Below are 27979 nucleotides of genomic sequence, written 5' to 3' on the forward strand. Positions count from 1 at the left end.
CTTTATGGATAACCAACTTCTTCTAGTGTATTTGATTTTGTTTGACAATGGTATATGAATCCATACTGAAACGACGCATCAAGTACAATAAATAATGTTGTTATCAATAAAGAATCTTACATTCTTGTTACTCGCCATACTTCTAAAATGCCCATCAAACAGATCATCACTCTGTACACACCATGAGACCTCAGCGTATCAGCAAATGAAGCAGCCAATCGGAAGCCGTCGTTAGACTTGAGTGCACATCCACCCTCTATGACTGGGTTCGGTCTCCCAAGGGCTTCGTACAAAATATTGCACTTTAGAATCACGATTGTACGCATATAATTTTGTTTACTTATTTTTCCACAAGCAGCAATGTATATTATATGTCATGAATATGTGATATTTGTGTTTTAATTATGATTGATTTTTTGGTTGCATGTGACCTTTGAGATAAATTGATTGAAATACTCCATTTATATTGGAATGTCATTTCCAATGTTACACAACATTTCTTTTGCCCGTTCAGTACATATGATGTTTGTCTATTCAGGTTGGTGACAAAACTTTGATGGATCTGCTGAGAAGGAAAGTGAGACTCAATCAACCATATGCCGGCGTCTTCTTGAAAAAAGATGACAGGTAATTTTGAGTGATAAGTTCTCGGTTATACTGACCCACACACGGTCTGAGACTATCAGGGTTAAAATGGTCTTCAACAATCCTTGATGTAGTAGATTGATTTGAGTAGATTGATGCTCATGCTGTTGATCACGGGGTTATCTTGCCCAGAGAGACCATTTAGCTGGAATATTGCTGAGTGCAGTGGTAATCAACAAAAGAAACAATGGCCAGGTGTGATATTTTATTGATGATATCGGATACTCTAGTGATTGTCCCTGTGGTGTAAGAGCATTTGAGTAGTGTAGTGGTTAAGGTATTTGCTCATCATGCTGAAAATGTGAGTTCAGTTCCCCACTTGTGTACAATTTATGAAGTCTATTTTTCGTATCCCCCACTGTAATATTACTGGAATAGAGCTAAAATCTGTGTAAAACCTCACTCACGGGGTCCCCTGCCGTCGTAAAACCAAACTCGCTCACTCTGTGGTGTAGTGGATAGATCATATGTTTACAGACAGGATGGGCTGTGGTTTGAATCCTGCATCATACTCAATTATGGTAAAAGGCAGTATTTGTTGTTGACAATAAAGGATAGATAACAGAGTCTGAGAGGTACTCATGTTTTGACGTGGCTCAAGTGCTTGTTGGGTTATCACAAGGGCTAAAACAATGCATCAAACTGTCAATGGATGGCAACTTTTATTTTTTCTTAAAGCAGTTAATCAATAGTACTAGTAGAAACAAAAAACTGTTGATGCATCGATAGTATGTGTGTATTTATTTCATATATAGCACAGCATATGGCTAAGAGCTACAGTTTATCGATTGTTTGATACAGTATTAGTACTTTTACATCTTTTACATCTTACAAACCAGATTTGAAAACAAATGGTGCACAAAAGTTTTGGACACTACTTGAAGACACTGAAAGTGAACGCATTCACTTTTGGTAGACGTCTCAGGGGTGGAAATACAGTGAGACCCCGGATACCCAGGTCCCATCTTATCTCATGTGCAATAGAAGTGACTGTCTATAACAGCCACACGAAGCCTCAATGACAAGCCGCAAAAACGAATGTGTCCGGATATCCAGGGTCTCACTGTACATTCATTTGGGAAATGACTTCAAATCAGATAATCCAAGGAGAAAAAAATCTGTTGCAATAGTTTCTCGCAGTAGCCATGTAGCATGTTGCAGTAGACCTTTGCTGTGCCAATAATTGTTTCCCTCTCAATAGTTACCCTATGTATCACTGTAGAGGGTGTTTTAGCTTGGACTAGCACAAAATCCACAAACACACTGCACACATCTTGGCTGACTTAAATCTATTTTGAATTCTAAGGTGATAAATTTGGCTTAAACAATTCTAAATGTTCTGTGTGTAATACCATCACTTTTTCCAGTAATGAGAGCGATGTTGTCTCCCGTCTGGATGACATCTACGATGTGGGAACATTTGTCCAGATTACAGAGATGCAGGATCTCGGAGACAAGCTTAGGATGATTGTCATGGCACACCGCAGGTAAAAGATTGCAGATCTCTCTAAGACAAGCATACATTATGATGCAGTATTTTCAGTCCTTAGGATAGCTTGTTTTCTTGGTTATTTCTTAGAATTGTAATTGTTCCAATTTTCATGTGTTTTTGTTTTCTTTGTTCCAATGTTGTTCACCCACAGTAGATTCATGTCAGTGTATTTTTGATAATAGTTGGTCATCTTTAACCACTTTTCACATTGCTTCAGCAACCCATGCTTGCCTTAAAAGGCAACTATGCTTGTTGTAAGAGGCAACTAACAGGATCGGGTGGTCAGTTTTGCTGACTTGGTTGACACATGTCATTGGTTCCCAATTGCACAGATCGATGCTTGTGCTGTTGATCACTGGATTGTCTGGTCCAGACTCGATTATTTACAGACTGCCGCCATATAGCTGAAATATTACTGAGTGCGGTGTAAAACTAAACTCACTCACTCACATCAAAAAGACAGAATAAAATGCTGTTAATCTACCATGTACAAATGTATATGAATATCAGATTTCATGGGTTGTGTAGCTATAGTGTATGTTTGATTTGTTTGTTGCAGACCTTTTTATTTTATCCTCTTTTTATTACCAACATTTTAAAAACTCCCTTTCAGGATTCGGATTACTGGTCTTCTGTCAGAGGAAGCTGAAGTGCAAGTTGAAGCCAGTGAAACAGGTATAACAACATTTCAGGCAGGATAGTGTATCTGTTGGATAGAGTTACCTCCCTTGCACTGTAGACCCACAGACCTGTCATGGTTTTGACTGTCCCTTCTTGTGTTTGGAAGTCATCAGTGTAATTGATATACATTAAACTATGTTTATAATGAACCTAAAGTGGCCTATAATTAAACAGTTAATTATATCTGTCACTTTGTGTGAGAATGTTCCTTTTAATGATGTAGTTTACTGTATGGCAAATATTAATATGTATATGTTAATAGCAACAAAAAACAATTTCCCATGTTTTATTTGGTCAGCAGATTACAACACTTCATCAAAATTGTGTCTTTTTTAACATGTTGACCTTTTGTAGGAGTGTTATTTGTAAGTTATAGAAAGCTTGGCCTTTTAATACCCCATTAACTGGAATGCTGTTAAAAGCAGCATTAAATTCACACTCTCATATTTGCATCCCTGTCTTCTGAAATTAAAAGATTCGTTCAGGATACTGTTTGGATTTGAACTGCAATCTAGGTCCTTGTTATCCCACCATGGAGATTCCTTAAAAGAGGAGATCCTAAGCAACCTGTGCAGGTCATGAGAAACAAAATCATTGATTGATGAATTGAAAGGTCAGGCAAAAGTCTTTCGGCACCGATTTTATCAGGATCTGTGGTAGATTGTAGCTATATCAGACGATAATTAAACTTACAAATGAGTATCCCTAATAGTTATTTATCCAAAGAAAATAGAATTGTGTTTTCATTTATTAGTTGTCAAAATTAGAGAGAGTTTGTTAAGCAATATTTTGTCATGGTCAGAATTACAACTGTTGAAATTTTCCAACAAGAAATTTATTTTATGATTAGACACCAATAACAGTAACAAGAAGAAGCGACGAAGACGACGTAATGGCCGAAATGGTGTCGAGGAGTCAGTAAAGTCAGTGGGACCAGAAGCAGCAGAGTCGTCTCCCTTGTTGGATAATGCAGCAGAGCAGATGCTTCAAGCTCCGACACCTGTGCCGCCTATTTCTCAAGTCCTGATGGTGGATGTTGAGAACCTACAGCATGAACCATTTACCAGTGATGATGAGATAAAGGTTATTATTATTACCTTTGTCTACATTTGTTTCTTTAGAATTGGCTTTGGTTAGTGATGTTCTGTGTTAGAAGAGCCGAGTAATGGGCAGTCATTGTATCCCAGTTGTGTAGGTCAGTACTCAGGATGTCAATCTCTGGATTGCCATCATATAGCTGAAATATTGCTGAGTGCAGCATTGCAATCAATTAAAAGAGAGGTATAAGCCTTTGGGCTGGTCCAAAATACGATCTGGTCAGGGTATCACAAAGCAATCATAGCTCTGAGGTGCTTGTGTCTCCTATATTTTAACACCGACTACAGTAATTGGGTCCTGGTGGATACGGCCCATTGGAAACTGTGGACTTGGTGATGTAACTCATTGGCAAGGATGGGAGATCTCACCTGATTAAATGTCTGATTTTTATGTCAATTCTTGTATTTTGTAGGAGTATCCTTTAGCTAGCATTGTCTTTACTGTCTTCATGTCGACCAATTTTTATGCCAACTTGGCATTATATGGTATTATGCTGGGATAGTTTTTGTTTTTGTTTGTAAAACAGTATTTGATGTTATTCAGGCGCTGACATCTGAAGTTGTGAAAACAATCCGAGACATCATAGCTATGAACCCTCTGTACAGGTACATGGATAATAATCTATACTGGACAAGCTGCTCTCAGCTACACTGTCAGTGTGGTAGAAACATACATACTAAGTTATGTAAGACCAGTCTTATTATGATTGATGGATGTCTAGTGAACATTTCTGAACATGTTTGGAAACACCATGCTAAATAGCTGTTATTGGGAAGCAAATATTTTTATACTGATATCAGTAATTATTTTCAGGGGTGGGAAAATGTGATGTTGTGTTCAGTAGATGTTTTTGTATCTGTATCTCATGAGAGACTGGGCATGCACCATGAAGTGTTGGGCACATACAGTAGTGGATGTTGCAGTCCATCAGTTTGACCTGACACTTTTGCAGTGATTTTACTGTAGTTTTCAGACTATGAATGAACCAGTTTTACAAATGTAAATCCAGTTTTTTTAAATTTAAGTCAAGAATGTCACAATTATATCAGATGTGTAAGAAAATTATGCTTTGTATTCAACATATATGCACAAATGCCACTGTCTTCTGGATACATTAGTTATTGGTGTATAAGAAAGGTTACCTGAAGTATTTCCACAGATTTCTAAAGTTAGCCCTTGGAAAATGATAAGTTATGACTTATTGAGTATTTTCGAGGGTATGTTGCTGATGTTTGTCATCCACTGACTCTATATTGTCTGTATTCCAGGGAGAATCTGGCCCAGATCATCCAAGCTGGTCAGAGAGTGATCGACAATCCAGTTTACATCAGTGATTTAGGTCAGTAGTCATAATGAAGTCAGGGTGCTTGTGCAGGGATGGAGTTTGTTGATTGGTGGAGTGTGATCATGTTGACTGGATCAGGAGTGCTTATGCAGGTATTGGGTTTGTGGTTTGGTGGAGTAGGATCATGGTCACTGGATCATGGGTGCTTATGCAAGGATGGGGTATGTAGTTTGGTGGAGTGAGATCATGTTAGCTGTATCAGGAGTGCTTGTGCAGGGATGGGGTTTGTTTTTTGGTGGAATGGGATCATGTTGACTGTATCAAGGGTGATTGTGCAAGGATGGGGTTTGTGGTTTGGTGGAATGGAATCATGTTGACTGTATCAAGGGTGCTTGTGCAGGAATGCCTGTACAGGGATTGGGTTTGTTGTTTGTCGGAGTAGGATCACACTGACTGAATCACAATTAACACAGTTCATTTTTCACACACACTGTCTGATATAGTATCAAATTATCAGAGAATTTGTGAATGTCTAAGTACTGACCTTTGCTGTTTTAGGTGCTGCTCTGACCGCAGGGGAGGCCCAGGAACTGCAGAAGGTCCTGGAGGAAACAAACGTAAGAACCCCTCTTGTATAACCCTTGCTGCCCTCCCAGAATACATCTCTAGTACATTCTGTTGGTTCCCATTGAGATCCAGAGAATAATACATCTCTAGTACATTTATTTTTCCAGATTGGGATTAAATTCTGTTCCTAACTATGTGGTTTAATAATAAGGTAGGATACCTTTTTAGCTTAGTAAGCTGTGTATTCTAATAATGGCTTGTGATGTGTTCTGTCTTTCTTGTCTGCTGCAGGTACCAAAGAGACTGATGCTGGCCCTGTCCTTGTTGAAGAAGGAGTATGAACTCAGCAAGCTCCAGCAGAGGATTGGTAAAGAGGTCAGTTGAGTCATCCACTGATACTAGCTCACAAAGCATTATCTGAGACGGTCTCTGTGATCTATAGTATGTTTGGCTCAAAAACTGATCATAAGCAACAACATCAGACCAACTCTGTGAGTTTTTGTTTCAGAATTTATATCCAAATAATAAGAAAGTTCTTTAATAAACGATCACTGAAAAATGTATACAGTTCACTATTTATTGCGAGGGTGGAGTGCAAAGAAAGGGACAGCCAGGTGTACATTAAGAGTGATTCTCCTTGGGCTTCACATTAACAGGATTAAACAATTACTGGGTGGGTCAGAGGTTGTCTCTTGTGTCCGAGTAAGGTATCCATCTTAAGCTACAACATTGTATTTCAGTGGACTACCACTATGAGATTTTCATTAGATCAGACTAGCACAAGCAACTGTACATACATGGACATGCATGGGAAGTCTTTGCCTTGCCCTTGGTCTCCAATTATCATCACCTCCTTGAGATAGTACTTCGATAATGTCATATCCTTGCATAATGAATGTTTATGGTACACTAATGTTACCACTGTTGTTCCATGGCTGTAGGATATAGACCCGTGAAGGTCCCGGGGTAGAATAGGCCTTCAGCAACCCATGCTTGCCATAAAAGGCGACTCAGCTTGTCGTAAGAGGCGACTAACGGGATCGGGTGGTCAGGCTCGCTGACTTGGTTGACGCATGTCATCGGTTCCCAATTGCACAGATCGATGCTCATGTTGTTGATAACTGGATTGTCTGGTCCAGACTCGATTATTCACAGACCGCCGCCATATAGCTGGAATATTGCTGAGTGCGGCGTAAAACTAAACTCACTCACTCACTCACTGTAGGATATAAGAAAACGATTGTCAAGGTGTCAAGGGACATAAGTCTTAATGGAATCTGAATGAATTGGAATAGTGGGTGCATGAACTGAAACAAATATCCAGTTTACTGAATCTCTAGTGTTTTGTGAATTGTGTGTAGTTTTGCACTGACTCTGTCTGGTGTTTTTCCAGTGTCTGTTGTTTTGTCGCAGGTGGAGGAGAAGGTAAAGAAACAGCACCGAGAATACATCCTGCGGGAGCAGCTGAAGATCATCAAGAAGGAGTTGGGCATTGAGAAGGATGACAAGGATGCCATTGAAGAGAAGTTCCTAGCCAGACTGAAGGTAATATCTTCGAAAATAAGTTCCTCGCTAGAGTAGTGGTAATGCCATTGAGGAGCAGTTGCACTCCACTCAAGGTAATGCCATTGAGGAGCAGTTCCCCTCCACTCAAGGTGATGCCATTGAGGAGCAGTTCCGTTCCACTGTAGGTAATGCCATTGAGGAGCAGTTCCACTCCACTCTAGGTAATGCCATTGAGGAGCAGTTCCACTCCACTCAAGGTGATGCCATTGAGGAGCAGTTCCACTCCACTCTAGGTAATGCCATTGAGGAGCGGTTCCACTCCACTCAAGGTGATGCCATTGAGGAGCGGTTCCACTCCACTCTAGGTGATGCCATTGAGGAGCAGTTCCGCTCCACTCTAGGTAATGCCATTGAGGAGCGGTTCCACTCCACTCAAGGTAATGCCATTGAGGAGCGGTTCCACTCCACTCAAGGTGATGCCATTGAGGAGCGGTTCCACTCCACTCTAGGTAATGCCATTGAGGAGCGGTTCCACTCCACTCTAGGTAATGCCATTGAGGAGCAGTTCCGCTCCACTCTAGGTAATGCCATGGAGGAGCGGTTCCACTCCACACTAGGTAATGCCATTGAGGAGCGGTTCCACTCCACTCAAGGTAATGCCATTGAGGAGCAGTTCCACTCCACTCTAGGTAATGCCATTGAGGAGCGGTTCCACTCCACTCAAGGTGATGCCATTGAGGAGCGGTTCCACTCCACTCTAGGTAATGCCATTGAGGAGCAGTTCCGCTCCACTCTAGGAAATGCCATTGAGGAGCGGTTCCACTCCACTCAAGGTAATGCCATTGAGGAGCGGTTCCACTCCACTCAAGGTGATGCCATTGAGGAGCGGTTCCACTCCACTCTAGGTAATGCCATTGAGGAGCGGTTCCACTCCACTCTAGGTAGTGCCATTGAGGAGCAGTTCCGCTCCACTCTAGGTAATGCCATGGAGGAGCGGTTCCACTCCACACTAGGTAATGCCATTGAGGAGCGGTTCCACTCCACTCTAGGTAATGCCATTGAGGAGCGGTTCCACTCCACTCTAGGTAATGCCATTGAGGAGCAGTTCCACTCCGCTCTAGGTAATGCCATTGAGGAGCAGTTCCACTCCATTCAAGGTAATGCCATTGAGGAGCGGTTCCACTCCACTCAAGGTGATGCCATTGAGGAGCGGTTCCACTCCACTCAAGGTAATGCCATTGAGGAGCAGTTGCACTCCACTCAAGGTGATGCCATTGAGGAGCAGTTCCACTCCACTCTAGGTCATGCCATTGAGGAGCAGTTCCACTCCACTCAAGGTGATGCCATTGAGGAGCGGTTCCACTCCACTCTAGGTAATGCCATTGAGGAGCAATTCCACTCCACTCAAGGTAATGCCATTGAGGAGCGGTTCCACTCCACTCTAGGTAATGCCATTGAGGAGCGGTTCCACTCCGCTCTAGGTAATGCCATTGAGGAGCAGTTCCACTCCACTCTAGGTAATGCCATTGAGGAGCGGTTCCTCTCCACTCTAGGTAATGCCATTGAGGAGCAGTTCCATTCCACTCTAGGTAATGCCATTGAGGAGCGGTCCCACTCCACTCTAGGTAATGCCATTGAGGAGCAGTTCCACTCCACTCTAGGTAATGCCATTGAGGAGCAGTTCCACTCCGCTCTAGGTAATGCCATTGCCTCTCCCATGAAGGGAATGGTAATGAGCACTTCCACTCCACTCAAGAAAATTCCTTTCAGGAAAGCTCACCAAGTTCACCTGTGAGTACATGGATGTGCCAGTTGATATATCTTTGTGTAGAGTTTGGCATCTGCAATAATTTACTTTATTTGCATGTTCAAAATCTTGATCTGATGTTCATGATATAGCCATTAATAATATGCTCATGATTCATTGATTCCAAGCTCAATGTCCAGTGTTTGTCCTTGTAGGACCTGACTGTACCGAAACATGTGAAGGACGTTATAGACGAAGAGCTCACCAAGCTGTCACTGCTTGATAACCACTCATCAGAGTTCAAGTAAGTCACAAGGAGGCTAAGTCATTTGTGTGGCTAGTTTATAGGTTATTCTGTGCACAATTGGGAGCTAGTGCAGTGATAGCAAAACTGGAGGTATGTGATTTTGGAGTTAGTGACATAATTCTATCTGCAGTGATTTGAACACAAATTTGTATGCAAATTTATTTGTACAAATAATGATATGCACATAAAATGTAAGGTATAAAAACTGATTTGTGCTGTCTGTGTGTATGTTCACTTAAGTGAACCTGTACTGATATGTTCTGTTACACATGTATGTGCAGTGTGACCCGCAACTACCTGGACTGGCTGACCAACATGCCGTGGGGGAAGTACACAGTAGAGAACATGGACCTGGACAAAGCCAACACGGTGCTGGAGGAGGACCATTACGGCATGGAAGATGTCAAGAAACGCATCCTGGTGAGTAGGTCCCCTTTAAACCTTGACATCACCACAACCCACATCCTGTTAAGTAGCTCCCGGTTAAAACTTGTCTTTCAGGCGCTAATAGTGCCCAGGACTACTTCTTTATCAATAGCATCTGTTAGTAGTGTTTTGATTTATTGTAATAATCGAAGATGGGTCACAGTGACCAAATGACCAAGCATTCGGTCACATTTTCTTACAATCGAACACAAGGGATTTTGGAACTCCTGTTTAGTGTTTGGAACACTTAACAACATAGCATATCTTAGAAGTTGTCAGAGATGGAAAACATGTTTAATTGTCAGAAAAGTTGCTTCACTTACTAAAAGTCATGACTGAACATTTTTAAAGACTGAATGGGGTTTATGCACAGGAAATTTGTCACTACTATAAAGTTACATGTTCCATAGTAGCATGTTCCATCTTCTTATACTTATCTGCAAACACAATCTGAAGTGGAAAATCAGAAAAATGTCACTAGCTGATATGTTTTGAAGATTGCTTATTGGTAATAAATGAATCATCAATTGTGAGATTTCAGCTAATTCCCAAAATTAGCATCCAGTTAATCTTTGTCCTATAGGGATTGGTCTGAATGTTTTCAATGTTTGCTGTACAGGAATTCATCGCTGTGAGCCAGCTGAAGGGGTCGGTGCAAGGCAAGATTCTCTGCTTCTATGGGCCACCTGGAGTAGGCAAGACCAGCATTGCTAAGTCTATTGCTAGGGCACTCAACAGAGAGGTAGGTGACCAACACACAGGGAATACTTCTTCTCAATACTGTATCCTATTGGCTTCCAAGTAATGTTACACCATATCACCTTATGCAGGTGTGGTTCATTACCTGAAGAGGAAAAAACCAAAGGCTTGTGTTGCGTTGTGAAGGCTGCTTTAATCACTGACACCTTTAGCATAATATGTTAAAATAATTTTATGTTTATAGAAAGGATGATACTAGTTTTTTCTTCATGGAAGACATATGTATTTATAACCTGTTTGAATTATCTCAGCTTTTGTGTCTTGATCTACTTACCACTTGATGTTTAAATACAGCAACCATTCAAGGAGATACAATGGGAATGCCTGAATTGGTTTCTGTGTATGTTGGTACAGCTAGATAGTGACTTTGAGCTACTATGGTATGTTTGTTGTTTGCAGTATTTCCGATTCAGCGTTGGTGGCATGACTGATGTAGCCGAGATCAAAGGACACCGGTGAGCGTAAAATCCATGCGACCCAATCAGTTGTTGAAAACTCAAAATTTTAGACGCCAAGCTGAAGAACATTTTGCCATTTCTAACAAATTTGATGTCAGGACTTAACATATCAGGTATCTGGGTAGGGTAGGGTAATAGGCGATGGGGTACCCAAGTAGAAAGTTCAGACCTGTCCCATCCCTTATCATGAACCACTGGAAGCGATTTATGTCAGATCAATATGTCTATTAAGCCAGTACAGTGGTACAGTGTTGTTATTAAACATGGCATGTATAATATAATTTTTCAATGATTTTGTTTAGTCTGCTAGTCACATGGTCATAATGGGTCCGGGGTATCCAGATTATCCATCCCGCCCTGTATGTCCATGTTTCTAGAGAGATGTGTGAGTCTTGTTTATTAAGCTGTGTAGTGTTTGTATACTCATCACTGAATGGTGTCTTTTCGCCAGGCGGACATATGTTGGTGCCATGCCAGGGAAGGTTATACAGTGCCTGAAGAAAACCAAAGCAGAAAACCCCCTTGTTCTCATCGACGAGGTAAGCCACAAGGCATCTGTGATGTCCAAGATCATAGGGTTCGAAAAAATGTGCTGCATGAACTGCCGAAGATGTGTGCACTTTTGTCATTATGAATAATAGATTTAGTGATTTTAAGGCTTTTATAAGATTGGAATCTGAGGCTTTTGTAGGGCTAAGAAACTAGAGATTTCTTGTTGCACTGATTTGTGAGCTGTTTGTGTAATTGCCAAAAGAAAAACTTTATCTTGCAGGTTGGGGTGATTTTCAGGATACAAAATCTGTCACTGAAATTGTTCAAAGATGGATTATTTTCAGTGCACGTCTTGACACTGTGCCATTTGGCTTCTGGAACAGTATGACATCATCTTTTTGTGCTTAATGGTGCTTACTTTCACATGCATTATAAAATTTGGATTGTTTGCTATTTTATTGTTTATTGCCCAGGTGGACAAAATCGGCAAGGGTTATCAAGGTGACCCATCGTCAGCTCTACTGGAGTTGCTGGATCCAGAACAAAATTCCAACTTTCTCGACCACTACTTGGACGTCCCTATTGACTTGTCAAAGGTAAGTTCTGTTTCCAAGAACAACGACAGCTATTGGCATTGTCAGTATTGTTAATGGTGGTTCTTGTCCACATAAGGGATTCTGCTTGTTGTAAGAAACATGCCAAGCAGTATTCCACTTTCTTTCTTCTTGGTTCTTCTTGGTCCTGTTCCACAATGGTGTCTTAGTGCTAAGATGGTCAAGATCCCATACTGAAACATAGACTTTCAATGGTTGTAGCACTACAATTGTCTTGAGGAACAAGGCTCTGTATTCCTATGGAGGTTCCTGGTTTGAAGTGTTGTTATCCTGATCATTGGCTGATAATAGTTAATGTTTTCCATATCTTTGTTGAAAATGCTTGTCATGCTTTATTCATATTGTCAAGCAAAGGAGACGCAATGATTGTCTCTTCCTATCCTGACAGTGTGAAAGAGTGCTAGTACTATCAATATTCAGTCTTCTGGTCCAGATTTGAATATTTAACAAACAAGCAAGAAAAATGAGGCGTCTGTTGTGTAACTGTCTTGTTAAACTCCACTCACTCAAGGTAGGTGTGCTGGACACTGGTATTTCATCAAACTATGAACTCTACTTGATATGTAGATGCTGGTACCTCATTGCATTTACAGTGAAAGAGTCTTACTATACTAAACAGTAAAAAGAATGCAACTTTTTAAATGGAAGACGCTTACTTTCATGAGATTTCATTTTTTTCGAAAGTGCATTTCTTTTGCTGTTCAGTATACTTTCTTATCAGTGTTGATTTGCCAACATCTGTCACTGGGGCAGATAGTTGTAGAATCTTTTCATGGTGTTTACTGAGTAACATTAGTATCCTGTAAACCTGTAGGTGCTGTTCATTTGCACTGCTAACATCACTGACACAATCCCGGAACCACTAAGAGACAGGATGGAGATGATCGACGTGTCAGGATATGTTGCTGAGGAGAAGGTGGCCATTGCTGATGTAGGTAACTTTCCTCACACACAAAACCCTTGTCATCTGGATGTCTCCATTACCAGTGAAATTGGAAAGGTTTATCAATTCTCTTTCATAGAGATCCTCCTTGGGGTACTTATAAGCATTTAAATGTTCTTTAAATTCTCGTGACAGTTGTAACTATATTTTTTCAATAAAATATATACAAAACAAAAACATCGTTTTTGTCTTGTGAGACCACCCCTACAGGGCCCCTGGCCCCGTGATAGCCAAGAGCAGGTAACTCTTCAGACTATAGCCTCCAGCAAAACACTTCCTTTTCTGTCGCTCGCCTATGCAGACGTGCTTCAGCGTTCACAGAGATTCTTGCTTACCAAAGACAAAGACAAGTACTAAGATGAGTACCTCAGAGGCTCAAACTGTATGTATGGTTTCTTTATTAGACGCATGGGCGCATTAGGAATCATTTTTTACAGTTTACTTGTCAAACTGTTGTAACTTTTGCCGTCCCTGTTGGTAGCCACGTGGTTAGCGTAATGGTGGAAGGCAAACCTTTTTTCCCGCCAAAACTTTTCAGTTTTATGGCGGTCTTTTTTAAAAAAAGTAAGCTTGTGTAGCTATGCTTTTATGTACTTTATTCATGTTATCTCCATATTTACTACTATTTTTATAAAAAATATGTCGTAAACTATGGTGTCGTGGCACTTAGCTTTTACCTTAACTCTGTACGTAGTTTTAGTTTTAGCTTTGCGCCCATGCGTGTCTTGTTTTATTGTTGTTTATTATGCAACACTAGGAGGTTATTTGTTGCCTTGCAGTTTAAATCCTGCTCAACATGCAAATCCTCCATTCCGGCTAAAGACCTGCATGATGTATGTCTAAGATGCCTAGTGGAATGTCCTCACGACAATCAGTCTTGTGATATGTGCGCGGGGTTTACCCCTCAGACCAGAAAGTCTAGACACGCGGACTTTTTGTTCTATTCCAACCTACTGAAGGGGAGGGGGTGATATCTGGGCTCAGGACCCTCCATCTAAGCACTCTCACAAAAAGAAAGGCACAGCTTCTTCTTCGGAGGGGTCGGTTAAGAAGGCCAGGGTGTCTAGGGACCCTTCCCCTTCTTCTGCCGTTGTATCCTCAGCACCTACCCCTACTTCGCAAGCACCATTAATCTCTGTTGATTCAATTAATGCCTTGTTTCAGCAACAGATGTCTTCGGTACAATCAATGATAGATTCGGCGCTGTCTGGTTTCCGAAAGGAACTGGACGCCCGATCTTCATTGAGCGGCCATGGTGGTTCAGTTGAGGGAGGCCGCGGCCCAGGCTTAGGCTCGGAGAACGCTCCTCCCTCTGGGCAGCCGTCCTGCGCTTCGGGCGTTCAGGCGGATGTGCCTAGGGCAGTCGACCCCAGCTTGTCCCGTGGGGCAAGTGGGGCAACGACGCCCGGTGTCGGCGGCTTGACCGCGGTCAGCACGCCTAGTGCCACGGTGGGCAGGCAGCCTAGTGCTGCCCAGCCACTATGGGCATCGACATCCTATCCATTTCCTGGGCTCTCGGGTCACCCTCCGGTGGGGGGCTTGCCCCAGTTGCCCAGGCGACCTAGTTCGGGCTCTGGCAGGGGCGAACCTAGCGGCTCGGCCCTTCTTAGTCTCTCTGCTCCTTCGAGTTCCGTCTCGGTAGCGCCCTCGACAGGTTCGCTTTACGGTGAAGGTTCCCTGTCTGAGGAGCGTGAGGAGATGGATATCGAGGAGGGGGGGATTGGGGAGGAGTGCGAGTCGGAGGTCACATACTCGTTCGGTTCGTCCCTAAGACAGGTTAGAGAGAAAATTGCCGAGGTCTTACCTCAGGTTTCTATTCCTGTGTCGGAGCCCGACCCCTTGGAGTTTCGGCTCCCCGGGGAGGCGTTCGCGTCTACTAAGGTCGCCGAGGCGAGGTTGCGCCTGCTCCCATCGCTGGTCGGGGAGGTAGTGAATCCGCTCCTTTCGGGTACCCGGTCGCGCTTTGATCTCCCGGAGATTAGCCGCCGGTATCAACTGGATGAGGATTCGCTATTCGAACCGCCAGTGGTGGACGAGTGTGTGTACGCCTCGGTCACCCTGGGGGGGTCCTCCTCCTCTTCCTTGGCCTCGACCAGGCAGGGCCGGCGGCTGCCGCCCTTCTCCATGGCCGCTCCAGTGCTAAGGTCCGCCTATCGTTCCTTTGAGGAGCAATATAGGTGTGCGGCCCAGCAGCTGAGAGTAGTGGTCCATTCAGCTTACCTTTCTGCTTTGCAGGGGCAGCTGTTGGATCATGGGAGCGCTGCTGACGACTCTCCGTCGGCAGTGTTGGGCCGGCAGCTTACGGACGTGCACTCTCATCTGGCGAGGGACAGCATTAGGTGCCGGTGCCGGTCTCCCGGGAAAAAGCAGAGGTCCTCCGTGCCGAGGTCCAGTCGTTACTGGACAAGGCTGCCATCGAGATGGTTCCGGAAGGTCAACAAGAAGACGGGTTTTATTCCACGTACTTCCTTGTGACCAAGAAGGACGGAGGGTTCAGACCGATCTTGAATCTCAAAGGGCTGAACAAGTTCATAGAGGTTCCGTCCTTCAGGATGGAGACACTGCGGTCAGTGATCTCTTCCTCAGAGACAGGGGATTGGCTCACGTCAATCGATCTCAAGGACGCTTACCTCCATGTTCCGATACACTCCGAGTTCAAGAAATACCTTCGGTTTTCGTTCGACGGGAAGTGTTATCAGTTTCGGGTTCTACCCTTCGGCATCTCCACGGCGCCGAGGGTGTTCACCAAACTTATGTTGATTCCGGCTCAGCTGGCCAGGTCACAGGGCAGATGTTGTCATCCGTACCTGGACGATTGGCTTTTGAGGGCCCTCAGGCTCCTGTTATCACACGATGCCACACAACAAGTGATGGACATCCTGTTGAAGCTCGGCTGGATCATCAATCTCAAGAACTCAGACCTGACCCCTACGCATGATCTGGTGTTCTTGGGGGCACGGTTCAATACGGCTCAGGGGATTGTTTCCCTAGCCCCAGACCGCATCGTCAAAGTTCAGAGAACTGTATTTCAGTTTCTCGAGTTCCCCAGAGCCACAGCAAGAACTTGGCTTCATTTGCTGGGCACTATGGCGGCTACAGTGGACGTGGTCTGGCGTGCGAGGTTGAGGATGCGACCCATTCAACAGGCATTAGCCCAGTTGTGGTCCCATTCGGAGAGCTACGAGACTATTCTCGAGACTCCCGCTTGGTTGATTCCTCACCTGCAGTGGTGGACGGAAGTCGGAAATCTGTCCAGGGGGATCCCCTTAGAGACACCGACACCTTCCCTCTCGATTCAGACGGACGCCTCCCTCACAGGCTGGGGGGGCGTCCTGGGCGAACTATCAGTCTCGGGCCGTTGGGCTGAGGACTAAGTTACCCTACACATCAATGTGTTGGAATTGAGAGCAGTCCGCCGGGTGTTCGAGAGCTTTGTGGAGTCAGTGCGGGGTCAAGTGGTTCGCCTAGAGATGGACAACCAGACCGCTATGACGTATATCCTGAAGCAAGGCGGCACAGTGTCACCGTCCCTCCTTCAGGAGGTGTGGCAGTTTCTGCTGTGGTGCGACCAGTTCGACATTCGGGTACTCCCCTTTTTTCTCCCGGGCATAGACAACGTCCGCGCAGATGCGCTATCGAGACGTATACTAGCCCCACACAAGTGGATGCTGCATCGGGGGATATTCGGGATTATTTCCCAGTTGTTCGGGTCGTTCCAGGTAGATCTGTTTGCCTCTGGGGTGACGAATCAGATTCCTGTGTTTTGCTCAAGGATACCAGATCCGAGAGCGATAAGCCAACAACGCCTTTCTGCTCGATTGGACAGACAGAGTGCTGTGGGGTTCCCACCAGTTCCTCTGATCTCAAGAGTCCTCTTGCAGCTGACCGCACAACCGGCTTGGCTGCTTGTGCTTCTGGCACCGCTTTGGTTGGCTCAAAGCAGGTTTCCGGTAATTCTCAGGTTTCTGGCTCAGCCTCCTGTACTATTACCCTTTCGACCGGACTTACTATCCCAGAACGGAGCGCCACACCCCAATCCCAGGATTCAGTGGGTGGCTTGGCTGCTGTCCGGAGTCGCCTCCATGCGAGAGGAATTTCTGCACCAGTTGCAGACACAATTCTGGCTTCGCAGAGGGATTCGACGAACGTTCAATATGAGGATAGATGGGCCTGTTATGCGCGCTGGTGTGTCGACAGGGGGATTCTCGATCCCTTTTCTGCAGATCTAGTATCTGTGTTGGAGTTTCTGCAATCTAAACTGGAAGCCGGTCTGGCCGCTTCTACAGTTAGAGGTTACTCCACGGCAATCTCTGCCTTCCACATTCCTGTCGATGGTGCATTATTGGGGCAGCACCCTCTAGTTCAGCACTTTCTTGCAGGCGTGGACAGAATCCGTCCGTCTGTCCGGCGGATTAGTCCCCCGTGGGACTTGCCAGTCGTTCTTGATTGGCTGTCCGGTCCTCTTTTTCACAACCTGTCGGCTTTGTCCCTCCAGCTGTTGACATGGAAGACTGCTTTTCTTGTGGCGGTAACCTCTGGCAGGCGGGTAGGCGACATACACGCTATGTCCGCCAACCCTGAATTAATGGTGTTTCACAAAGACAGAGTGAGCATTCGATTGCCAGATACTTACCGTCCTAAGAGAGATAGCACCTTTCACGTTACGGAGCCTATTGAGCTTCCCGCTTTCACGCAGCCTTCGCCGCCCGGTACCTCTCTTCGACGTGCTCATGTCTTAGATGTCCGTAAGACCCTTAAGGCTTATATCAAACGAACAAAAGACATTCGGAAGAATGATAAATTGTTCTGCTGTTATGGTGGCGGCAAGGCTGGCCTTCTGGCGAACAAGCAGGCCATATCTAGGTGGCTTGTCTCTGCCATTTGTATGGGATACACCTCGAAAGGTCGTACGCCCCCTGAGGGTTTGAAAGCTCATTCGGTTAGGGCTGTGGCGACGTCTAAGGCATATGCGTCTGCCTTGCCCATTGAGGAGATCTGCTCTGCGGCTATTTGGAGCCGACCGAGCACGATCATCCGTCATTACCAGTTAGACAGACTGTCAAGCGAGCGTGCTCGGTTTGGCCAGTCAGTTCTCACCAGTGGGCAGGGCACGAGTGCCCTAGCTGATTGAGCTACCCTTGCATTTGACGAACGATCATTTGACGAACGATCATTTGACATTGTAGCTGCAACAAGTAGACTGGTGATGGTGTCTTACTGTATACTTTCCATCTTTTATCCCAGTGGTGGGCTCTATTATGGTGGTGGTATTTTTTGCTTTACCGGTCTAGACTGTTTTCAGGTCTTCCCTAGCACCTTGGCCGGTGCACGAGAATGGACCCTGATATATCGGTCGCCTGTCTCGACTCCTGTTTTTTGTGAAAAAAAAAGGGGGGGAGGCATTTTTATAAGCACCCTACGACTTTCTCATAGAAATGTAGGGTTAGACCGTGTAATAGCCTGACCCTGGTCCGCACCCCCGCCGCAAGGCATAGAAGGTCACGTGACCAGGTAAGTTTGATTCCTTGTTACTTTCAGTTAAACGTAATAAAGGTTATCATCTTATGTCAGGTTTATGAGCAGACAGAATGCCTCTCCCTAAGATCAGTCTTTTGGAGTCTGTCTTATGCTTATAAGTACCCCAAGGAGGATCTCTATGAAAAAGAATCGAACAAACCTGTAGAGGTTGCAGATTCTTTGAATAGAGTCCTCCTTGGGGTAAGGCCACCCACCTCCCCACATTCTGTCTGTATTGCTTACAGAACGGAAGTGTTTTGCTGGAGGCTATAATCTGAAGAGTTACCTGCTTTTGGCTATCACGGGGCCAGGGGCCCTGTAGGGGTGGTCTCACAAGACAAAACCGATGTTTTTTGTTTTGTATATATTTTATTGAAAAAATAGTTACAACTGTCGCGAGAATTTAAAGAACATTTAAATGCTTATAAGTACCCCAAGGAGGACTCTATTCAAAGAATCTGCAACCTCTACATGTTTGTTCGAATTTCCAGCTTGACAAAATATTAACATGTAGTAACAGTCCTTGAATTATATGAATAATTGTTTGTCTTGTTTTCTTCTGTCCATGGTCTCTCGTTGAACATAAGAGCAACAGCCATATTGAAAATGTGATATATTGTAACCAACTGCATAATGTTTGAACAGGGTGATGTTTACATTTTGTGAGCACACAAATAGGTGATGATTGCAAATGGCTTCGGGAAACAAAGGCTTCATGAGTGGAAAAATAGGCATTCTCAATTTACTGAATCAGTGAATGGAATAATTAGTGCATATATGAAATGAAGTCATGTATTTGAAATATGATTTTCGCCGCACTTACCTTATGTCCATGAATCATTGTTACTCCAGTGTACATGTTTTTTGTCAAATTTTTACTTTTTGTCATGGACTTTTACACTGAAAGCAGAAATTGAATATGTCCATTCATCTGATCTGATTGTGGTGAATTTGGATGTTTACTAATTTGCTGAGTTGTAGTTGGCCATGTGGCTCAAGACGTTCCATTTTTCATTGAATTTCACATTTTGATCTTCATTTGTCCTTTTCATTTTGAACATGACCTAAACTACGGTTATGTTGTATTTGTCTGCATCATAAGCACTTTCTTTCAATTACCCGCGAAGGTCCGGGTAGAATAGGCCTTCAGCAACCCATGCTTGCCATAAAAGGTGATTATGCTTTTCGTAAGAACGACTAACGAAATCAGGTGGTCAGGCTTTCTGACTTGGTTGACAAATGTCATCAGTTCCCAATTGCCCTTATTGATGCTCATGATGTTGGTCACTGGATTGTCTGGTCCAGACTTGATTATTTCCTGACTGCCGCCGTATAGCTGTAATATTGCTGAGTGTGGCGTAAAACTAAACTCATTTATTCACTTTATTCCCACAAGCCATAGGTCAATTTCTCTTAGACTTCACCATTGTTTAGATGCATGAATCCAACAAAGTTGACCTCAAAATCTTTAAAGAGGTTGACTTTCAAACTAACGCCATGACCTTGTGTATGATTTGTGTGGTCTTTCTTAACAGAAATACCTGATTCCACAAGCCCGAGAGCACTCCGGGGTTCAGGAGGACAACATTGACATCACTGATGATGCCATCAAGACACTCATTAAGTCGTATTGTAGGGAGAGCGGAGTGCGCAACCTCCAGAAACACATAGAGAAGGTCGGCAGTTTCATTCTCGCTGTTTCTAAGTTATTTTTTGAAGGATATTCTGAGTCAAAATGGAAATAATATTTTTAAGAAATATGTGGAGTGCTATGTCTTGGTTTGAGGGAAAAATTAATGTGCCGTTAACATACAGAGGGTAGATTTTTTAAGCTCTCTTCATGCTAAGATAGTCACAAGGCCATGCATTAACATGACTATCTTAACGCTAAGAGAGATTTAACATTCTAGGCTCAGGGCCATACATGTACTGTAGCCAGGGTGTAGTTTGTTCAAAACTTTTTTTTCTACAGATTTATCGCAAGGCTGCGTACAAGATGGTGAGGGAGAAAGTGGACAGCATTCATGTGGATGTGGACAACCTCCAGGACTATGTGGGCAAACCTATTTTCACCACAGACCGCATGTACGAGGAAACACCCCCAGGGGTAGTAATGGGTCTTGCCTGGACTTCCATGGGTATGTTGGGGACACAGAGACAGATATTTCTGGCTCTTTATAAGTAGTAGCATAAAGTGGGAGAAAAATGGCTCAGTTAGTCAGTGTTCATGCTGTCTGGCACATGTTGTTTGACTGGCATTGTTAACACCTAGGGGATGTATCTTGACCCACCATTCACTCTTCACAGTCCTCTAGTATAATATGCTTGTGCTGACTGATACATGAAGATCCGGGTTAGAACTAATCATCATTAACCAAAGCTTTTCATAAAAGGCAACTAACTGGATCAGGTGGTCAGACTCGGGGAATTGGTAGACACATCATTGTATCCCAGCTGCATAGATAAATCCTCATGCTGTTAATCACTGGAGTGTGGTCCAGATTCGATTATTTACAGACTGCTGCCTTGTAGCTGGAATATTGTTGCATAAAATTGAAGTCATTCACTTATGGTGTCTGTTTAGGTGGCTCCACGCTGTACATTGAGACAGTGAACAAGAAACCCATCACACCAGACTCTACCGATGCAGGTTCCCTGGAAGTCACAGGTCACCTTGGTACTGTCATGAAGGAAAGTGTCAACTTGGCGTATACCTATGCCAAGTCTTTCCTTACAGAATACAAACCTGATAACGCCTATCTACAGAAAGCTAATGTGCATCTGCATGTGCCAGAGGTATGTATGGTGGAAGGTGTATGTGAGTGAGTGAGTGCGTATGGGTTTTATTCCACTTTTAGCTATATTCCAGCAGTATCACGGCTGGTGACACCAGAAGTGGGCACAGAGAATCAAACCCAGGGATTCGACATGATGAGTGAACGCTTTAACCACTAAGCTATCCCACCGTTGCTATGGTGAAAGGAACTAGATTCTTTGAGTGTGACATGTATCAAGCAATGAAATTGTCCAGCCTAACTCAAGACTTTTTCCAACAAATGTCAGTACGTTAGTGCAAAAGACATTCTGACACTTAATATCCTTTAGTAGATGCAATGACTTGTCTGTTGCCAGGGAGCGACTCCAAAAGATGGTCCAAGTGCTGGCTGCACCATCACCACTGCACTGCTGTCATTGGCACTAGACCACCCTGTTCGCCAGAACATGGCCATGACAGGGGAGGTGTCTCTCACAGGGAAGGTCCTGCCAGTCGGTGGAATCAAGGAGAAGACAATAGCTGTAGGTTACATTTGCTCTTGTCAGTATGAAGATCCAGGTTAGAATTTGTCTTCAGTATGTTGTAATAAAGCTGGGTGGTCAGACTGACTGACTTAGTCACAGGGATGGCAACAGGTGAAAATGATTTCAGTTGAAAATCAGCTGAGGATCTGGGGAGTCGCAACAATGTATCTGAAGAAAATACGGTGAAATTCTGAAATTTAGTAGCCCTAGAGACACAGATGTGGGCACTTGAAGTTGATAAGTGGGACCTCAACGTACCTAATTATTTTCAAGGCCAGTCTCTATACTGTATACTGTTGTATGATCTCAACCATGCCATATATAGCATCAATCAGAGAAAAAGTTGTTTGAGAAACGATCAAGCAACATTGCTCTATTTTCGCTCATCTCACCAAGGGATGACTAGTAGTTGGTGGAACAGCACCTGCCGTATCCTGACAAGAAGGGGCTGTGCTGAGTTGCACCTGAAGTGTGTGTCTTTGCTGTTTCACCAGCTGTTTGTCACCCTTTGTGAAGAGTGAAAATAGATAATGTAATATGCTGCAACTATTTCTGTGATCAATCAGAAAACATCAGATTTCATATCCTGTTAATTACAGAGGTGTCAGGACCATATGTCTGGCATTAATTTTTTTGTGTACTTATCCCAATTTTGAGTTATTTAATCATTCGTCATTCTCGTTTGAACCTAAACGTGGTAACATGCTAAACATGGACTGACTGGCTCACAGTCAGTAAAATGTGTCTGTGTGTAGCGTTCATTTTGAAAATGCAGCATGGTATTACAGCATGGTATTACAGCATCAATCTGGGCTAGCACTAGCATACACACAATGCTCTATAAATGCAGTAATCCCCATTTCATCTTCACCATATTATTAGATAAACTGTTAATGAGTCATGGTTGACATATGACCCAAGTTAGCTGTAGTTTTATTTTCTGAAATCAATATGATCCAGTGTGTTGCCCTGTACCCAGCAATATGTGGATCAACTGATGGTTTCCTATGTCAAAGTTTGAAAATCATGGCAGACCTACTAAAGCATCAAATCTGAAAACATTGAATAACTGTTTGGTTTTTTAACACAAAATGCTGTGTCTGATTTTCCACAGAACTATTTTAACACATTCTTCAGTAGCTTTGGCACATTACTTGTGGATGATGTTATATATTTCTATAGCGACTGTCAGCCTGGTTACAAGATAGCTATTAGTTATCCAAAGAGTACCAAAATATTGATTAATGCAGTTTATGATGGAATTAATACTCCAAGCACACTGCTAGATGTAGATTTTCAAATTTGTAATGTTGTCCTTAATATGGGTTTGAATATGCTGCTTGAGGATTTCACATGTGAAACCCATTTGACCTCTTATTTCTCACTGCCAGATTTCGAGACACACTCCCATTGGTATCATGATTTGTTATGATGTTGCAGGCTAAGAGAGTGGGAGTGGATTGCATCATCTTGCCTGCTGAGAACAAGAAGGACTTCTCGGATCTTCCTGACTACATCACAGAGGGTCTCGAGGTCCATTTTGTCAACCAATACAAGGAGGTGTTCAGTATTGTATTCCCTGATATGTGATGTCATCTGTGTACATGTGATATCATCTGAATAACCAGTGATGTCATCTGAATAACCAGTGTATTATAATAACTGTGGACTGATTCTGGTTTGAGTCCAATTCAGATGACAGGGTGTAAGAAGTACGTTCAGGTGTGAGTTGATTCTGTGGAAACTTCCAAGGTGAAGATGGAGATTTCCGAGATGAAGCTATATAAGAGGATGAATCCAGGGTATTTATTATGACAGAATGATAACATCATACTTTGTATAATGTATGGATGTTCCCTGTGGATGGTTGATTCTAGCTATGTGTGTATGTTTGATGGCTATTATTGATTGACATACCTGGATTTATAGACATTTTCGTCAGTTGCATGACTTAAAAACAGTTGGTACCAACCCAGATTTGAAGGCAGCAAGAAATATCTTTTAAGCTCAGATAACTTCTCTGTTTGGTTTGAACTTTTGCTTTGGTGTTTGTCAGTCAGTTCTGAGGTATTATTTCCTGAGGCTTATTGCTTGAGGAAATGACCATTTGCTTCCTGGTTCTCAGAACACTTCTGCCATTTTGCCATTTTAGAGTTCTTTTGATTTGTTTTGTACTGTCATAGTGTTGAAGTGGTGCTGTTGACATAACAAAACTATCTTGAGATTTTTTAGATTTATGAACAGATGCAAATTAAAATTGTTGTTTACGATTAGGTTTTATTGCATTTGCATTCGGCTCATGGAAAATGGCAGTGTGATTGTTGTAACTATAACATAACTAGAATCATGACAGGAATACTGTTTTGGGACTTGTCTTATTTTGTAAAGTATACATGGCTATACATCCTTGAAGTTAGGATATCGCATGATGACAGTGTGCTGTTCAATTCATAACTCAGCTCCTACTGTTATTCTGTACACATCATTTCACTCATTGAAGTGACGGTTACTATTTGAAGAAAAGTGAAAACAGTGTATTATACCAATATAAAATAGCAAGGTTATTGACCTTTCATGTATGTTTCTTTAGATCATCAATGCTTGTGTGCTACAAGCCAGAATTAACACACAATCCCATTTACAAAGTCTTCAATTGTAAGGTACAAAATGGTAAAATGTGACATTTGGGATTATACCATCTCAGTGGAAGCAGCAATGTCTGAGCAGGTTTGGCAGCTGATCTTGTGTGCTGACGATTAGGTGCTGGACTTGGGGTGTGGGTTCGAATCCTGGATGGACTCAACCCCACAAAAGTACTAGAATCTGTACTATACTATGAAAATGTAATCTCAAATACATCATCTGTTAAAGTCAGCAGGAGACACTGAATTATCTTGACAGCTCATTCATTCTGATGAGATGAGATGAGATGAGATGAGATGGACAACTGTTATTTCTAATAAGAATGGAACCAGAAAGACAGTTTGAAGGGGAACATTCAAGAACAACTCATATATCTTGTCCAGGACACATAATGGCCACAAGTTGGCCTTTGCAAATACATGAATCTAAATGTGTGGCTGGTTGGAAGGTTTAGCTGTTCTTTAAGGGGATTAAGTGAAACATATTTATTGCATTAATTGTATATCTTTACACATATTCATGTACAGCATCCAGAGAACATTAAGACATTGGTGTAGTTGTTGTGTACAGGGTTAACATGGTGTTTGTAATATTTAACAGGATACCAGGTTGTGTAGAAGTATCAACTGTATATTTTCTTCATTTGTTATGAATGAGTTTGAGTTTTCTACATTTTCGAATGTAAATTGTAGCCATTTGTGTGTAATATTGAGATTATTGTCTGTGTTGTCAAGAAGGCATTGGGTGTGACAGAGTTATATCCCATGGTTATTCTGAAAGTAATGACTTGACTCCTTAAACAGGTAATGCAAGGGACTGTTCATAATCTGTGGCTGGGGGGTGGTGATGATGTTAAAGTCATCATCACCGCCCCTAGGCACAAATTATGAACGGTCCCCAAGTTTGAACTAAATTCAATTTTGAATGGAATCTGAACTAGACAAGCAACTGACACACCTAATTGGTATTTTGACCCAAATGCATGCATAATCATGGTCAAAGGCTTTTCTAAGTGTCCACTGGAGAAAGCACGAATCATCTGAGTCAGAGGCGTGTTAGCCATCCCCCTCAGTATATGACCAGAGGCATTAAGTTATAACTTTGAGAAGACTTTTTCACTTCTTAAAACAGATCAGTACACCTTCAGTAATTGCACCATAGGAGGTTGTTTGTATAGAGGCCATTGAGTTTGTCAACCTTAGTAATTCCTTTATTTATGAATGTATATTTAATTTCTCATATGTCTTAGTCAGATTCACTTGCTGTATACTCCAGCACCTAATAATTCAGTTCTTGCTTGCCCAGGTATGGAGTGGCTGTATTACTAGTATTTAGACAGAGAACCATTGTTGATGATCAGAACCAAACTGATTATATTGTCCTGTACCATATTATCACAATGTGAATATTCATGTATAAATGTCAGCTGTTCTAATGCAGGAATAAAGCTGAGTAATGTACGTTTTTGGGAATCCTGTTATGGGTTATGATGACTGCACTTGTCAAGAAAACAAATCACTCTTTGGTGGGTGGTGGAGTAGCCTAGTGGTTAATTCATTAGCTTGTCATCTGAAAGACCCGGGTTCTATTCCCCACGTGGGCACAATGTGTGAAACCTATTTGTGGCATCTCCCACTATGATATTGCTGTAATATTGCTAACGGCAACGTAAAAGTGAACTCAACTAATTAATCACTTAGTGGTAAAAACATCATAATGTAAGATAGAAGAATATCAGTGTTTGAAATGCCTGCCTGCCCAATATCCCATTGCAGGTTATTCACAATGTCGACAGCCAGATTCTCACATTCATCTACCAAACGGTCAGGTTAAAATTTAGACATGTATGTGAAGATATTTTGTGGGCAGGTAAGTTATAAGACAGGGTTGGCAAATTTTACGTCTAACCAGCCCTGTGGTCAGGCTGAAATTCTTGGGAGTTTCATACCCTGATAACAGCCTCCCAAACATAGCCACAATATATCTTATGGATGGTGATTTAACACCAAGTTGCAAGTTGATGCAACAACAGGCTGATGTGTATGTATTCAACATGGAAGATTTGTTCTTTGTATATTAGGCAGGTTGAAAGCTTGGACACCTATAGCGTAGGAAATAACATACAGAGATTGGTCCTGGTTACTTGATAGTTGTCCTGGTTACTTGATAGTTGGGGTGGTTGGGTAAGGATAGGAGTTAGGGGTTAAGGTATTCGCTCCTTGCACCAGGCTCAGGTTTAGTCCCCACATGGGCACAATGCATGAAGCCCATTTCTGGTGTCCCCTGTCGTGAAATTTGCTGGAATATTGCTAAAAGCAGCGAAAAATTAAACTCACTACTTCATAGGTCTTGATCAGTCAATGCTGGTTGTAAGTGTATTGAAAAAATGTTGCTAAAAGCAATATGAAATCCCAGTCACTGAAAACAATTCTACAACTAAAATATCTAATTCAGTTATGGGCATATGTGTATTGCAACCACTGAGCGCAATGTTCACACGCTTTCCCTTTGTGTTCATTCACAGGTAAACTGTCATCGGCTCCCAATTGCGTAGGTTGATGCCTATGTTGTTGATCACTGGTCCAGACTCGATTATTTACAGACCGTCGCCATATTGCTGGAATATTTCAGAGTGCAGCGTAAACCTCACTCACTCACTCACTATATAAAAATATTGAGTTACGACAGGTCGTAACGTTACGAACGCTTTGTGGATCAGGATCCAGATAAGTAAATTGTTTCAGTGACAGCGAGATAAAATATGTCCTTTAATCATAACGCCATGGTAAACGATGATGTCACAGTGGCCTGCAAAGTAATATACGATTGTAGCGTTATCACGCGGGAGATAAGCGTTTGGTGCTAATACGCTTATGCTGATAAGTTTGATAACAATAGACACAAGGACAAGGTCCTATTTGTCCTCCACAAATCCTCTTGTGAAAGCCACCTTTGGATGATACATTGGAATATTAGTTTTGCTCATTGAGCAGTGTTAATGTTGAATTACAAACAGGATTGTATTGTAGTAGAATTAATGTTCCCACTTTCCTCAGTAAACCTCAGTGGGGTCCCAGTACCGTCAGTCACTGCCCACAGACTTCCGTACCAATTTCAAGCTAAGTCATCTTGCAGATGTATGGCCACTTGTCTATTGTGGGTCGATCGGCGGCGGAACACTATTGGCGATTGGGGACAGTAAGAGAAACAGTAAGAGAACAGTACAGAGCCTTTAAATGACACCATACAAGGAGCAACATAAACACCAAGGACACTTTTTTAAGGAATTTTCAGTGAGTTTAGTTTTATACGGCTTTTAGCAATAGTCCAGCAATATCACGGCGGGGGACACCAGAAATGGGCTCCACACATAATACTAATGTGAGGAATTGAACCCATCTTTACCCCTACGCCCTTAATATTCAGTCAGTAAAGCAATAAGGAGGACGCCCTTATGTTCGTTACGATAGCAATGTATGGGCATTCTACAATAACCCTC

At 42.8% G+C, this 27979-nt stretch overlaps 1 protein-coding gene across 1 annotated transcript in view; it reads left to right on the forward strand.

Annotated features, from left to right (window-relative positions):
* Nucleotides 1-25944, forward strand: part of LOC137278328 (lon protease homolog, mitochondrial-like) — a 32944-nt gene extending 7000 nt beyond the window's left edge. Inside the window, exons 2-22 of the mRNA XM_067810599.1 lie at nucleotides 539-627; nucleotides 2013-2132; nucleotides 2751-2812; nucleotides 3669-3901; nucleotides 4460-4521; nucleotides 5185-5255; nucleotides 5760-5818; nucleotides 6060-6143; nucleotides 7182-7313; nucleotides 9237-9325; nucleotides 9610-9748; nucleotides 10374-10496; nucleotides 10913-10968; nucleotides 11423-11510; nucleotides 11937-12059; nucleotides 12892-13008; nucleotides 20073-20213; nucleotides 20510-20675; nucleotides 21122-21333; nucleotides 21670-21834; nucleotides 23278-25944. Coding sequence (XP_067666700.1) covers nucleotides 539-627; nucleotides 2013-2132; nucleotides 2751-2812; nucleotides 3669-3901; nucleotides 4460-4521; nucleotides 5185-5255; nucleotides 5760-5818; nucleotides 6060-6143; nucleotides 7182-7313; nucleotides 9237-9325; nucleotides 9610-9748; nucleotides 10374-10496; nucleotides 10913-10968; nucleotides 11423-11510; nucleotides 11937-12059; nucleotides 12892-13008; nucleotides 20073-20213; nucleotides 20510-20675; nucleotides 21122-21333; nucleotides 21670-21834; nucleotides 23278-23427 — 2481 coding nt within the window. The 3' untranslated portion in view covers nucleotides 23428-25944. The remainder of the gene's footprint in view (nucleotides 1-538; nucleotides 628-2012; nucleotides 2133-2750; nucleotides 2813-3668; nucleotides 3902-4459; nucleotides 4522-5184; nucleotides 5256-5759; nucleotides 5819-6059; nucleotides 6144-7181; nucleotides 7314-9236; nucleotides 9326-9609; nucleotides 9749-10373; nucleotides 10497-10912; nucleotides 10969-11422; nucleotides 11511-11936; nucleotides 12060-12891; nucleotides 13009-20072; nucleotides 20214-20509; nucleotides 20676-21121; nucleotides 21334-21669; nucleotides 21835-23277) is intronic.
* The last annotated feature ends 2035 nt before the right edge of the window (nucleotides 25945-27979 follow it).

Source organism: Haliotis asinina, chromosome 3, assembly GCF_037392515.1.
Source record: "Haliotis asinina isolate JCU_RB_2024 chromosome 3, JCU_Hal_asi_v2, whole genome shotgun sequence".
Lineage (NCBI taxonomy): Eukaryota > Metazoa > Mollusca > Gastropoda > Lepetellida > Haliotidae > Haliotis > Haliotis asinina.